The sequence below is a fragment of the Mustela putorius genome, unplaced genomic scaffold (assembly GCF_011764305.1).
Source record: "Mustela putorius furo isolate JIRA1106 unplaced genomic scaffold, ASM1176430v1.1 tig00003853_pilon_pilon_pilon, whole genome shotgun sequence".
Taxonomy (NCBI): domain Eukaryota; kingdom Metazoa; phylum Chordata; class Mammalia; order Carnivora; family Mustelidae; genus Mustela; species Mustela putorius.
The window spans coordinates 55,714,696-55,728,437 of NW_025422005.1; the positions used below are offsets into that span (position 1 = coordinate 55,714,696).

At 40.1% G+C, this 13,742-nt stretch overlaps 1 protein-coding gene across 1 annotated transcript in view; it reads right to left on the reverse strand.

Moving 5' to 3' along the window:
* Positions 1-13,742, reverse strand: part of WLS (Wnt ligand secretion mediator) — a 102,309-nt gene that overhangs the window by 56,531 nt on the left and 32,036 nt on the right. The window contains exon 2 of the mRNA XM_004762990.3: positions 1,912-2,184. Within this exon, the coding sequence (XP_004763047.1) occupies positions 1,912-2,184 (273 nt within the window). The remainder of the gene's footprint in view (positions 1-1,911; positions 2,185-13,742) is intronic.

The following is a 13,742-nucleotide window of genomic DNA, read 5'->3' on the forward strand; positions in this document are numbered from 1 at the left end:
CCAGCTCCCACACCCTTAGGTGCTTTCCAAAAGTTACCTCATTAACATAAGCCCAGTGGTGGTGGAAAGGGGCTTCTGAACAAGGCACCCATCTCACCTTTATGGCTTCTGATGTTTTTTCAGGAACTGAGGACGAGACCAAATATTATAACAAAACATGCTCCCATTGTTCTTATCACTCAGGAAATTCCAAGGGTTTTGGGAACCAAGAGCCGGGACCAAATATATATGAGAAGTATATTCTGGTGATCTGGATGACCAAATATATATTTCTTATAAATCACATTTTCAAAACATTGCCTATTCCCCCCATCATAGCACATACCTTTCTTTCTTTTCTGTTTCCCAACCACTGTCTTACCCAACTCCTTAAAAGGACATGTTTTGTTCAGTCTTGTATCCCCAGTATTTAGCATTTCAAGTAGGGTTGGGACATAATAAAGTTTGAATTAGTGAATGAATAAATGTGTTACACAACCAACAGAGACGACAATGGGCAAGAGAATGTGGACATGTGAAATACCACTGAATGCTTCCGGTTGTTGGGCAAATCTGGACCTTCCTCTCAGCCATTCCCTCTGTCTAGAATGCTCTTCTATTTATCCCCGCCCTCACCCCCAACTTCTCGTCAGGTTTTTACTCTTTAACATTCACTTTAAATATCTACTTGCTCAGCTCTATACACACACACACGCACGCGTGCGCGCGCACACACACACACACACACACTCATAAATTCACTCACGCACCAAGGCGGTCTTCCCTTGGTGTGTTCTAAAGTTCTAAAGTTTAAAGCTTTTTCTTTGTATTTCCACAGCCCCCTGCACAAACTTTGATTGCAACCCCTAGCCCATCATACTGGCATATCATTTATTTGCCCATCATTGCACTTGACGATAAGCCCCTTAAAGGATACTGTCTTCACCTGTATCCACATGTCTAGCCAAGAGCACAGTGCCAGGCAGTAGTAGACATGACAAAACAGTTTAAAATAATGGGTAAGAGACTGAATGAATGGAGAGAGTTCTCCATTCTGGAAATTATCTCAGATTATCTGTTGGTTCCCGATAAGATGTCTATCAAGCACGTATACTGGTAACTCCTACACAAAATAATTTTAACGATTATATATGGAGATTATTGCTGATACAGGAAAATTAGAATTAGAAAAAGTGCTTTAATCCAAGGACAGGCCCCAGGCAGAGAGGTCTCCAACATACTTTTTTCTCTTTCCATCTCACCCCTGATCCTGTGTCACTAAAAAATGTTTTTCTTCTCAACCTAAGGTTCTCTATACAGTTCTCAGATGCCATATATAATCACCTCCTCGTGAAATGTTTCTATGTCCCATACCCTCAGAATCTTGAACCGCAAAAAACAAAAACAAAATAAAACAAACAAACAAAAAACAACCCTGCTTTTATGCAAAAATGAGTGCTCATGGGCTGGCATTCCCATTTTGACAGAGATCTTTACTAAGACGATGGCTATTCTTAAAGCCTAGAGGGAAGAGACATTTTGAAACATGGAACCTTTCAGAAATCCTCAAATCACTCCACTGGGGTGAGCTCCGTCCTAACACTACAAAGGTGATGAAGCTTGGTGGTTAGGGCAAGGCTCTCAAGCCAGACTGCCTGGGTTTGAATCCCAGCCCTTCCGCTCTCTCACCTCTGACCTTGAACAACCTTTCAGAGGCCCAGGGCTTCTATCCCTAGGATGAGATAGTAAGACTCACCTCACTAAATTGCTAGGAATAGGAAACGGGTTAGTATAAGTAGGATATTCAGAAAAGGGCCTAGCGAGTAGTAAGTAGTCAGTAATTTTCTGTACTGTTACTGGAACTGACTCTCAAAGAACCAGAAGAGAGCGAGTATCCAAGGAAGGAAAGGAATGAGAAGGGAGAACACTTACTGATTTGATTGTTCAGCTTGAAAGCGATGTCCAGTTGCAGGATAAACAGCATGAACTGGAACCAAGGACTCATCTCCATGGAGGGAAGGGGGATGTGGACAGAAAACACAATGTCATTGGCTTCAATTTCTCTCGGGATTGCTTCCTCGATGTCTCGGATCTTGTCACATTGGTTGGGTCCCCAGGGCATTAGCCATTTTGTCTTGTGATGGTTTTTACGGACATCCACACACTTCACCGACATGTAGGACACTGCCGTCGTGGGGCCGGGGGCTGAAAAGAAAAGGATTTTCTGTTTTAGAAATATCATCCACCGAAGTGCTCATTTTGGGGCTAACATTTGCCTCCAATGTTCACACTGCCTTCTCTAATCGGATCAGTAATAGCTGGGGATCCCCCAAATCCAGGTGAGGACCCTTCAGTGACCTCCACAGGCATCATAAAGTATCTGCAAGAGTTTCCCCATTAGGTTTTCAATCACTGTCATTTTCATTGAAAGAATACCTTTGTAACCACTTTGGTTTAGTTACTTCCTTACTCCAAACAAATGTCACAAAAATCAACTGTGCTTCCTTTCCCACCTGCCTGAGGACTCTGGGACTTCACAGAGCACAGTGTCTGAAGTCAGAAGACCTGCGACTGAAGCCTGGTCGAACAACAGACTGTCAGTTCATCTTGGGTCAACTGGTGAGATCTCATCGTCTCAGGACCCTCATCTGAGAAACAAGATGGTTAGTCTCTAAGACTGGCCAAGACAGTTGGTTTCTAAGATTCTTCTTAGATCTAACACAGTATTTAATGGAGAGAAAGAACTACGTTGACCTTGGGCCCTCACTTAGTGTGGTCACTGTCAGGGGTGGGAACAGAAGCTGCTACACCGCAGAGGAATCCAATCCATGCATTTGATCTGTGCATTTCAAAAGCGATCATCACATTTGAACTATACAACATTAAAAAACACACACTTTTGTGATTATAAAACGGTTATAGGACTATAAAAGAAAATCTGCAAAATACAGAAATTTTCAAGTTCAAAACAACATTTACCCAAAATCCCACTAGAGGGAAGTAACCACTGTTGGAAAAATATCAAAATATTATCTTTTCTAGGAGCATATAATTAGATAAAAATTTACAAATGAATTACATTATAGAATTTTAAAATACATACTAATATTAATATATATTTCTGTAAGATAGGATCACACCATACAGAGTTTTAGAGCTTTTTCTTTTCATTCACGTAAAGAAGCAGAGTAGCACAATGGTGAGCCTCCCAGCTCTGGAGCCCACCTGCCTGGTATCACATCCTGGCTCCCTCATTCCTACTTCTGTCACCACTAACCCACACTAAGAAGGTTTTGCATGAATTATTAAACCTATCTATGTATTAATTTTATCATTTCTTAAATGGCAATAATAACATTATGTACCCTTGTGAGTCACTGTATACATTTAACAAGTGAACACAGAAAACACAAAACAGGGGCACCTGGGTGGCTCTGTAGGTTAAGCACCTGACCCTTGATTTCAGCTCAGGTTATGACTTCAGGGTCATCAATCGAGCTCAGTGTGGGGTTTTGCATTAGGCATGGAGCCTGCTTAAAATTCTCTCTCCCTCCTTCCCTGTACCCCACCACATCCCGTGCTCTCTCTAAAAAAAGTGCAAAATATTAGCTATTATATTTTCTGTATAATTAAAAATTTAACTAATGTTTGCAAAATAACCAGTCAATATAATGTATCAAATTTATTTTTTTTTAAAGATTTTATTTATTTATTTGACAGAGAGAAATTACAAGCACACTGAGAGGCAGGCAGAGAGAGAGAGAAGGAAGCAGGCTCCCTGCCGAGCAGAGAGCCCGATGCGGGACTCGATCCCAGGACCCTGAGATCATGACCTGAGCCGAAGGCAGCGGCTTAACCCACTGAGCCACCCAGGCGCCCCTAATGTATCAAATTTAATCTACCTAATCTAATCTCCCCCTTAGCTTGTAAAGTTTGTCTGTAAATAAGAATAATTCTTTCCCCAATATTTTTTGCTAGTAATTTATCTTAACTTTTCCATCTGTTGTCTAAATTTATTTACAGCATATATAAGTGTAGAGAAGTTCCAGATTTCATAGAATATCTCTTTACCTGGTGTGCCTGGGTGGCTCAGTCAGTTAAGTGTCTGACTTTGGTTCAGGTCATGATCTCAGGGTCCTGGGATCAGCCCTGGATCTGGCTCCATGTTTAGCAGGGAGTCCATTTCTCCCTTTACTCCTCCTGACTCACACCAGCCTGTGTGTGTGCTCTCGGTCTCTCTCTCAAATAAATAAATAAATAAAATCTCCGGGGTGCCTAGGTGGCTCAGATGGTTAAGCAGCTGCCTTCAGCTCAGATCATGATCTCAGGGTCCTGGGATGGAACCCTGCATCAGGCTCTCTGCTGAGGGGGAGTCTGCTTCTCCTTTTGCACACCCCTCCAACTCGTGTGCATGCACTCTTTCTCTCAAATAAATAAAAATAAAATCTTTTAAAAAAATAAATAAAAGGGGTGGGGGACTTAGATGGTTAAGCCTCTGCCTTTAGTTCAGTCATGATCCCAGCCTCCTGGAATTGAGCCCCATGTCAGGCTCCTGGCTCAGCAGGAAGTCTGCTTCTCCTTCTCCCCCTGCTCATTTCTATTGCTCTGTCTCGAATGAATAAATAAAATCTTAAAAAAATAATTAAATAAAAAAATGAACATCTTTAAAAAAAAGAATATCTCTTTAGCTTTATATTTTCCCCATGCTTCTGTGCTTAGACCTTCTTTATCTCCAAATTCAATAAACAGCCACTTTATTAATTTCAAGTAATTTTTGTACAATTACATGTTTTAAAATATTTAAATATTTGATACATCTGAAATTTGTTATGCAGTAAAAGATGAATTGAGGTCCCAAGTTTTATTTTTTCTAACTATTTAAATTATTATTTACTGAACAGACTCTCCTTTCTTGTTGACTTATGACATCACCTTTATCTTATGTATACCTACAGATGGCTTTGGTCAATCTGCTCTATTTTGTGTATTGGACTGTCTTTTCATGGCTCGATACAACATGGTTTTGAATCCTATAAGGTGATGGTTTGTATCACCTTACTTTGACAGTAAGTCCCCTCCCCCAATCCATTTCAAATTTATCCTTTTGCTGGGATTTTATTGAAATTACATTAAATCTACAAACAAATGTAGACAGAATTGGCATCCTTTTCCAATAATTTAGTTTTCCTATCCAAGAACAGTGACTGCTTCTCCATTAACTGGAGCCCACTTTTATATCTCTTTGAAAATTTCTGCAGCTTTCTTCATCTGGGTCCTGCTACTACAATATGCTTTTAAAACTATTTTTTTATTTATATGTTTATATTTATAAGATGTATCTCTGAAAATGATCAGAGAAAGGAAAACATTATAGGTTATGGTGGTTTAAATTTGTTTAATTTTGTGCATATGTTAACTGGCATACTGTGTTTTCCCACCTTTTAAGAGCAGAAATAATTTTTACATAATAGAGATCAGGTAACAACTAGAAAAATACACAAAGCAAGAGAAAAATCACTTAGGAGGCAAGAGTTTGGGGTGCCAGGGTGGCTCAGTCAGTAGAGCGAGGGTGTTTTAACTCTTGATCTCAAGGTTGTGAGTTCAAGCCCTGTGGCAGGTGTAGCGTTTTCTTAAAAAAATAAAATCTTAAAAAAAAAAAAAAAAAAGGAAGGCAAAAGTTTTTTGCCCTGCTTCTAATGCTCAAATACATGTTTTTTCTATCCCTTAATATCTGTCCTAATGGTAAATTTTTAGAAAAATGTTACATTTGCAGTAAGTTGTTGCAGTGTTGACACAAATGTACCAGAAAACACAGCACAACTAAACTCTAGCAGGAAGCCCTTCAGTGCACCACAGAATCACCACTAATCCATGCAAGGGAAGTTTTTCTTTAAAACTCAAAACTGTATCACAAAGACATTTTACACCTAATCCACCTAAAATCAAATATCTGGCTTATTAGAAATATGAATCAATTAAACTTTGGTTATCCTAACTCGGCCAAATAATGCCCTCCCAACATTAGAAAAACCAAATGGTACATTTAACTGAACCCTTTTTAATGTGGCTGAAGAAATAAACAGAGAGACAAAACTCATGAATTCTATTTTTGGCTAACATACTCAAACTGACTATTTGCTGCAGAAAATAGTTACATTTTAAAACTTCGATTCTTCTAAAATGAACCTAACCTTTTTTCATGTCTTTTCTTCCCCTCCCCACTTTTGAAAAACAAGTCTCTCCCTCCTTAGACCAAAATGAAAAATAACTAGCTGAGTTCCTCAGCTAAGCTCCAAAACCACATTCCAAACTTAATAACAGAGAAGCTGAACACTTTACGGGCACAAAGGCTGCATTTTTAATGGACACAGTGAACGCCTGCCTTTGTAGCAGCCTGAATTATTTTCATTCTTTCATTAGCTTAGTGTATCTTGCATAAAGAAAAAAATCCCAGGAATACTAATATTTTCATAAATCTCATGGCACTGAACTATGAGAAGCCTCAAGTGCATCTCAAGCTGTATTATGGGAATCACAAATATTTTTCCTCACTTGAATAAATTAGTCCTCTAGTCTCTAGTCTCAAAAACCTTTTGCATAACTTAAAAACCTGAAGACAATTCAACATTTCCAATTTTTCCAGTAGTACTCAAAAGGCAAAACACTTGTATTTTTTGAGAAATTAAATCAACATTCTGATACTCAAACATGGACAGTTAATGTTCTCCAAATAATATATTTACAACTAAAGACAACTTCTGACACCAGCTAAAAGTGAATTTCCAGATGTTTTGTTAAGTAGAAAGCCTATCAAAGTAAACTAAAAACAAAGCTTATAACTAGCAGAAAGTGTTTTCACTAGCTATACCCAAAATTTTAAGTACATGGATCACAAAACAGTCTAAAATTAAAAAAAAAAAAAAAAGTTGGATTTCTATCTTTAAAAAAATAAGAAGTGTGAAGGATTTTACTCTAAGAGGGAAGAATAAAATGGAAAATATTGAAATTATCTGCAACCTTTGAAGGCACCACAATCAACTAACTAATAGGTGTATGTGCCAAAGGCCCTACTTGGTCACTAGCATGGTTCTAGGGATTAATAGAGTTTGTATATTGAAGAAGGGACTGGATGGATTCAGGTCAACAAACTGAGTCATGTTTGCTCAGGTGAAAGCTAAAAATAACCACTCCTCAGTATTCCTAGGATAGTAATGCAATATCACCCAGCTGTCTCGGCACACATTTTAAGTGTCCCCTCTACCCATCCGCAGCATTTAATGGGGGGGGGGGGCAAAAGCTACTCAATACCAGTACAATTTAGTAGCCAAGCAATCTGGCCAAAAATGAATTCACCCAAGCACTGCGGATTGGTTAACTTATGGTAGGTTAAGAGAGCACGAAGACCATGCACAGAAGACACAAAACCATGAGCTATTCATTAAAAGCTCAGACCTGTTTTGAGTTCAGTTCTCTTCACTACATCAAACACGGGCCATTTCCCCCCTTCCTTATCTGTACTTCAACTGCCAGTATTTTCGGCCTCTGCCTCTCCCACTATAGCACACGAATTGTGAAATGTGATACTATAGGACATTTAATTTTAAAGGGATAAGAAATCAATAAGACTTCTAATTCAAGGTTGTGGGAAAACTGCCCAAACACATCTCGATGCCTCGTTGAAAATTCAGTGGCTCCTCAATGACATACATTACAGAGGTTCATAACCACACTCACCAAATAGGTCTTGGGTACCTACTATGCGCTCGGCACTGTTAGGTGCTATGGTGAATCCAACAGACATCAGCCATCCAGCCAGGTGGAATGTACAGATAATGGGGGAAACAGGCAATAATTCATAATTACAGTAAAAGGTCATTATAATTATGGATACTACATTTATCCTGACATTACCTGAGAAAGAGCAACAGAAAGATATTTGGGAGGTAAGAGACATGAATTCACTAGAATGAGGTAAAAGTTCCAGTCATCATTACAACATAACCTTGAGTAAAAATGTAAGTGAACAATGACTAAACCGGCCCTCCTTTTGGAACAATATTGACTCCAGTCAGCTTCCTGTTATAGCATCACAAATGGCTCTCCAGTTTACAAATTACCAGCTAGCCAACCACTACCGCTATCATGCTCAAAGTTGAGTCAACATCAAATCATTAGCCCCTACTCCCTCCAGAACCTGTAATTAAAGACTTGGACAGAGATACAAGACTTAGTTGCCTCCTAGAAAAGTTAAAATAAAATGAAAACAACATGCTGACATGACACACGGTCTCCGTTTAAGCCAACGCAGACTATTTCTTTCTTTGCTTTATTACAAGTAAAGAAGCTTCCTTTGGCAATTACCTAAGAGTATCACTATTATGTGGGCATTGTGCTAACTAAAGATAGAGACCAATGCCAGTCCCAGACCCCAAGCTGCTCACGGTCCAGTGTGGGAGGCGAGAAGTTGGCAGAGAAGTACCTCAGGTTTGTGCGGGACCCACGGGCTGTAACAGATGGCTGGGGTGGGCGTGGGGAGGGTTACTGCTCGGCAGGCCCAGGCTTAGCCTCCAAAGAGAGCAAGTGCCCAGGGGGAAAAGGGGGCCGCTGAGTGGGGACGACACAAAGAAGAGCAGGGGCCAGACCGCAGCCTATCTAGAGCATCACCGTGAATTCTGCAGATGTCCGAATTTGAGTATTAAAATTTATAAAGAGATCATTTGAGAGTTGAAAGTGCAGCACCACCTAATCAGTGCCATCGCTCTACTCGGTGCCTTGGCTTCTGCTCCCCATAGCCTCGGCTCCATTCTGCAAAGCAGTGGAAGGAAGAATAATAAAGAGATCCACCAGTAACAAAGAAATTGTATTTAGGGATACTCTTTCTTCCAAAATGCCTGTCTCTGTCATGGAGGCAGCCACAAGGCCAGACCTGAACTCTCTGGAAAGGAGGAGCCAGAAGGTGGTGGGGAAGGAATGGTGAGGCTCTGCCTCTTGTTGTGGCAACCAGGCCTCCCAGGAGCCTTTGAAGTCTTGATCACCAACACTAGAGGAGGAATGTCTTCCTGAAACAAGGATGATAATTTTTGTTAAAGATTTTATTATTTATTTGACAGAGAGGGACCACAAGCGGGGGGAGTGGCAGGCAGAGGGAGAGGGAGAAGCAGACTCCCCCCTGAGTCCATATCCACGTGTCTATGCCCATGTGGCAGGCTCCATCCAAAGGACCCTGGGATCGTGTCCTGAGCCGAAGGCAGACGCTTAACCGACTGAGCCACCTAGAGCCCCAACAAAGATGGTATTTAAAGATTAATCTTGTTTGGGCTACAAGGGGAAGGAATACGTAGCACAGAGGGGTTAAAATGGTAAGTCATATTTAAAACACTAACAATCAGAAACTCTCAATTTGACAAAGTCATGATTTGAAGTAAAAATAGTCAAATATTTTAGAAATGGTTGGGGTAAATTGGAAGGGGAGGTGAATCAGGAGAGACTCTGGACTCTGAAAAACAATCTGAGGGGTTTGAAGTGGCGGGGGGGTGGGAGGTCGGGGTACCAGGTGGTGGGTATTGTAGAGGGCATGGATTGCATGGAGCACTGGGTGTGGTGAAAAAATAATGATACTGTTATGCTGAAAATAAATAAATAAATAAATAAGAAATATTTCAGAGAATTTTACTTCCACCATAGCAATTAGCTAACAGATACGAAAACAAAACTATACACCCTGACCCAACAACATACAGACAATCGCTAACAGAAGTCCTTCCTCTAGTGACTCAAGAAGGAGGTTGCTCTAACTCCTGAAATTTAGTATCAGTTAAAAATCACCTGTTATGACTTCTATACCTGTAAAAATATCAATGCTTGATTTATCTGTTGTTGTTGTTTTTTTCCCACAATGTTATTCCTTTTCTACCTCATTCCTAAAAGATTCTGAGTTACTAGAAAGTACATATTGGATTTTATTTAACAAAAAAAAAGGATTTGAGCTGATTTAAAAGGACAGGATTACTATGGGGAGCAGAAGCCAAGGCACCGAGTAGAGTAATTGGGGTGGGGGTGGCAAGCAGGCACTAAGAATGACTTGGCTGAGGCCCACATCTACAAAAGGAGAGAACAAAGCTCTAGCTGGACAGTGTGAGCCCCCACAAGATTCACATGAGCTACAAAGTGAAAGGTAACTGAAAGCTACTTCTCATTTTGGGACATAGACAAAACTTCCACTGCCTCACAATGAGGGGGATTTCTAATTCATTAAAGACTACATACTCAAATCAGTTCTAAGCTTTTCCTTCTGAACATCTATGTTTGTCTTAATGAGAACTTATAGGAAAGGTATTGGGCATTCAGGCCCTTGCATTAACTCCAGGGTTTTGCTCAGGATATTTTGATGTGCCTCAGAAAGAGGAGGAGCCAAAGAAGGGAAAAGGAACACAGGTGGCAGAAACCTAGGAGACCAGATAAATTTCTGATATTTATACAATTATAGTTTTCATTCAAAGCCCCTCGCCCGGAGAGCACTTACTTAACATAAAAGAAACTTCAACTATATTTAGAAATTAGCTTTTAGGGTGCCTGGGTGGCTCAGTAGGTTAAGCAGCTGCCTTCGGCTCAGGTCATGATCTCAGGGTCCTGGGATCGAGTCCCGCATCAGGCTCTCTGCTCGGCAGGGAGCCTCCTTCCTCCTCTCTCTCTCTGCCTGCCTCTCTGCCTACTTGTGATCTTTGTCTGTCAAGTAAATAAATAAAATCTTTAAAAAAAAAAAAAAAGAAAGAAAGAAATTAGCTTTTAAATGTGTTCAGTTGAGTTCCCTCAAAGATTCTGCATCCCTTTCTCAAGCTTAAAGACCTCCTCCTTCATTTCATGTTAAAAGGAAACGTGTGGGATACACTGTACAAATGAAGTAGCCAGATCATGTTATCTGACCGAGCTATAAGGGGTCAGACCACTAGCCAATTCCTTGAGCCAATTCTGCTTACGCCCATCCAGGTCAGTTCCTAGAAAGATTTTCTTCATGTCTGCTATCGCAGGTATCCAAGTTGTAGAATGTCCCAGTATGATGACTGCTTCAAAATTTTTAGCTAAAGAAAGTGTAAATACTTGTGTGAAACTGACTTGGTGTTTCGGAATTAACTGACTCAGTCTGTTCATTCCTTTACTGAAATTGCTCCGAAGTTATAATGGTCAGACATTCACTCCATTTCTGCCACTGACTTTGAAGATGAAATTCCCCTATATTTCAACCATACCAATTAAATCTCACTAGATAATTAAGCAAAATATTATTTCACAATTCAATCTCAATTACTGGGGGGCTGCAAGTGAGTCTGCGGGGCCAAGACTGGAGAAATGATTTTCTGAATTATCCTAGCTATACCCTGGTGCATGTAATGGGGTATGCTGAGTGAAATGTAATTCATTCTTGCCAGCAATTTTCAGTAAGTAGTTAATTATGCTAACATCTGTTCTAGGAAAGCTAAATTTTTAAACACAGCAGAACATTCCTCTGCACTAAACTACTACCACCAAAACACACATACACACACACACACACACACCACATAGCTGCATCGAATGCAAAGTACTTTGTACTATACACACAAAAGTCAAGCCCTTATTTAAAAATAATTCCCTACAGCACAAACTCATGGATAAATGACACAGACATTTTGATGGCGAAGTTTCAGATATCATAGCAAACACTTGCGTAACTTGTTCTGATAAAAAAATACTGAAAAATAGTATATGTCTACATCTTAGGCTGACAAGGATTTTAAGTGCTTGGCCTGCAACCTCAATTGTTCTGGAGCCAAAGATGTAACAGCTTTGAAGAATAGAAGAATTACTCTATATTTGTCAGAATCTACGCGGCAAGAAAGCAGCACAACTTGGCTTCCATTACTTGCCTGGCTTGGATCCCGTGGAAATGAGGAGCGTTGGAATCAAGAGGAAAAAAATTAGAGTGCTTTGGGACAAAAAGCCAAACTCTTACATAGTATCTGAAATGCTGTGGTAAACATTAAATTACTTTAGGCTCAAGATCAGTGCTAGTTTTGGGTTTTTTTTTTTAATCTTTTTGAAAAAACAATAAAATGCAGAAAAAGAGCCCTCTAAAAAAGGGCACATAAAATCTACGAACCATGAGACGGGCTATTTGTGGAAAAATCCCAAATCCTGAATTCAGATTTAAAAACTGACCCTCTATTATGCTTAGCAAAATAAGTCAATCAGAGAAAGACAACTATCATATGATCTCCCTGATATGAGGAAGTGGACTTGCAACGTGGGGGATTTGGGGGGTTGGAAAAAAATAAATGAAACAAGATGGGATCAGGAGGGAGACAAACCATAAGAGACTCTTAATCTCACAAAACAAACTGAGGGTTGCGGGGGTGGGGGGGGTGTTATGGACACTGGGGAGGGTATGTGCTATGGTGAATGCTGTGAAGTGTGTAAACCTGGCAATTCACAGACCTGTACCCCTGGGGCTAATAATACATTATATGCTTATTAAAAAATTTAAAAAAATATTTAAAAAAGGAAAAAAATAAATAAAAATTGACCCTCACTTTTAACATCCAGCAACAAAGAGAGACTAAATTATGAAGCCTAACATACATACACTAAATCACTAGTTCTAACCTCTATCTCTGAAAAATGCCTGCAACTAGTGTTTCTCCATCACTCCAGAAATACTCAAAACAGTAAAGATTAAATGCACATGAAGTAAACACAAAAGACCTCCACAGAAAAACCAAATGGCTCATCTGTTGACGCTATTGCTCATCGCTCAGCAAACCAGTCATCTGGACTGAATTTCTGAGTTTGTGCCAGTGCTTCCAAATCAGCCACCTTTTGGCCAAAAGGCTGTGGAATGTAGCCAAGACCACCTATGGAAAGTGAATTATAGCATCTTATAATTTACTACCTTGACTATGATCTCATAAACCCAGCATGGAGGGTGAACCAGCTCTTGTGTGGGAAATCTCTCAGAGTTCAGGAGGCGGGGGGGGGTGTGTGTGTGTGTGTGTGTGTGTGTGTGTTTCCACACCCACTCTGGCAGAGCTGTAGGGTAGGGGTGACAAAAAGGTAAGCAACTGGCTCTACTTCATGAGCAAGTTTGCCACCAAACTTGTTTAAAATTTTGTTTTAAAATTTTAAGGTTAAGAGAGCCCCCAATAAACATTGTAGGAGAAACAGCTGCTTTGTTCTGAAGTACCTGTTAACACTCAATAAAATTTCACATATTTGCCATTTATAATTGATTATTTATAAATTACAGATATTCTACTTTTATCAATATTGTCAGTGTAATGAGCCCCACTGCACATAAGAAATTTGGTGGGTTTCATCCCATCAGTAAGTGGCAGAGCTAGGACTAAAACCATCATCTGACTTCAAATCTAGTGCTCCTTCCAATATGCCACACTGCCTCTCAGCTACTCGTTTATTATTAGCTCACCCTATTTATCAGCTCTCTCAAATTACCTGAGAGGTAATGTGTACGGCATGAGACGGATGAGAAAGACCTAGACGCTACCCAGCGCTGGACTGGGCCCCCCACCGAGGGAACCATCGAGATAGCTTATCTGGGAGACTCAGCTGGGGACAGACTGCCTCCACGAGTTCCTTAAAGGGATGGTAGAATAACAAGCTGCCAAAAATGCACTGAGCTCACTTGAAACTAATGGCTACTCTCCCATAATTCACTGGGGTTCAAATTCTGGGCTGGAATGTCAGCCTAAGGAAAATCCAACTCAGGAATA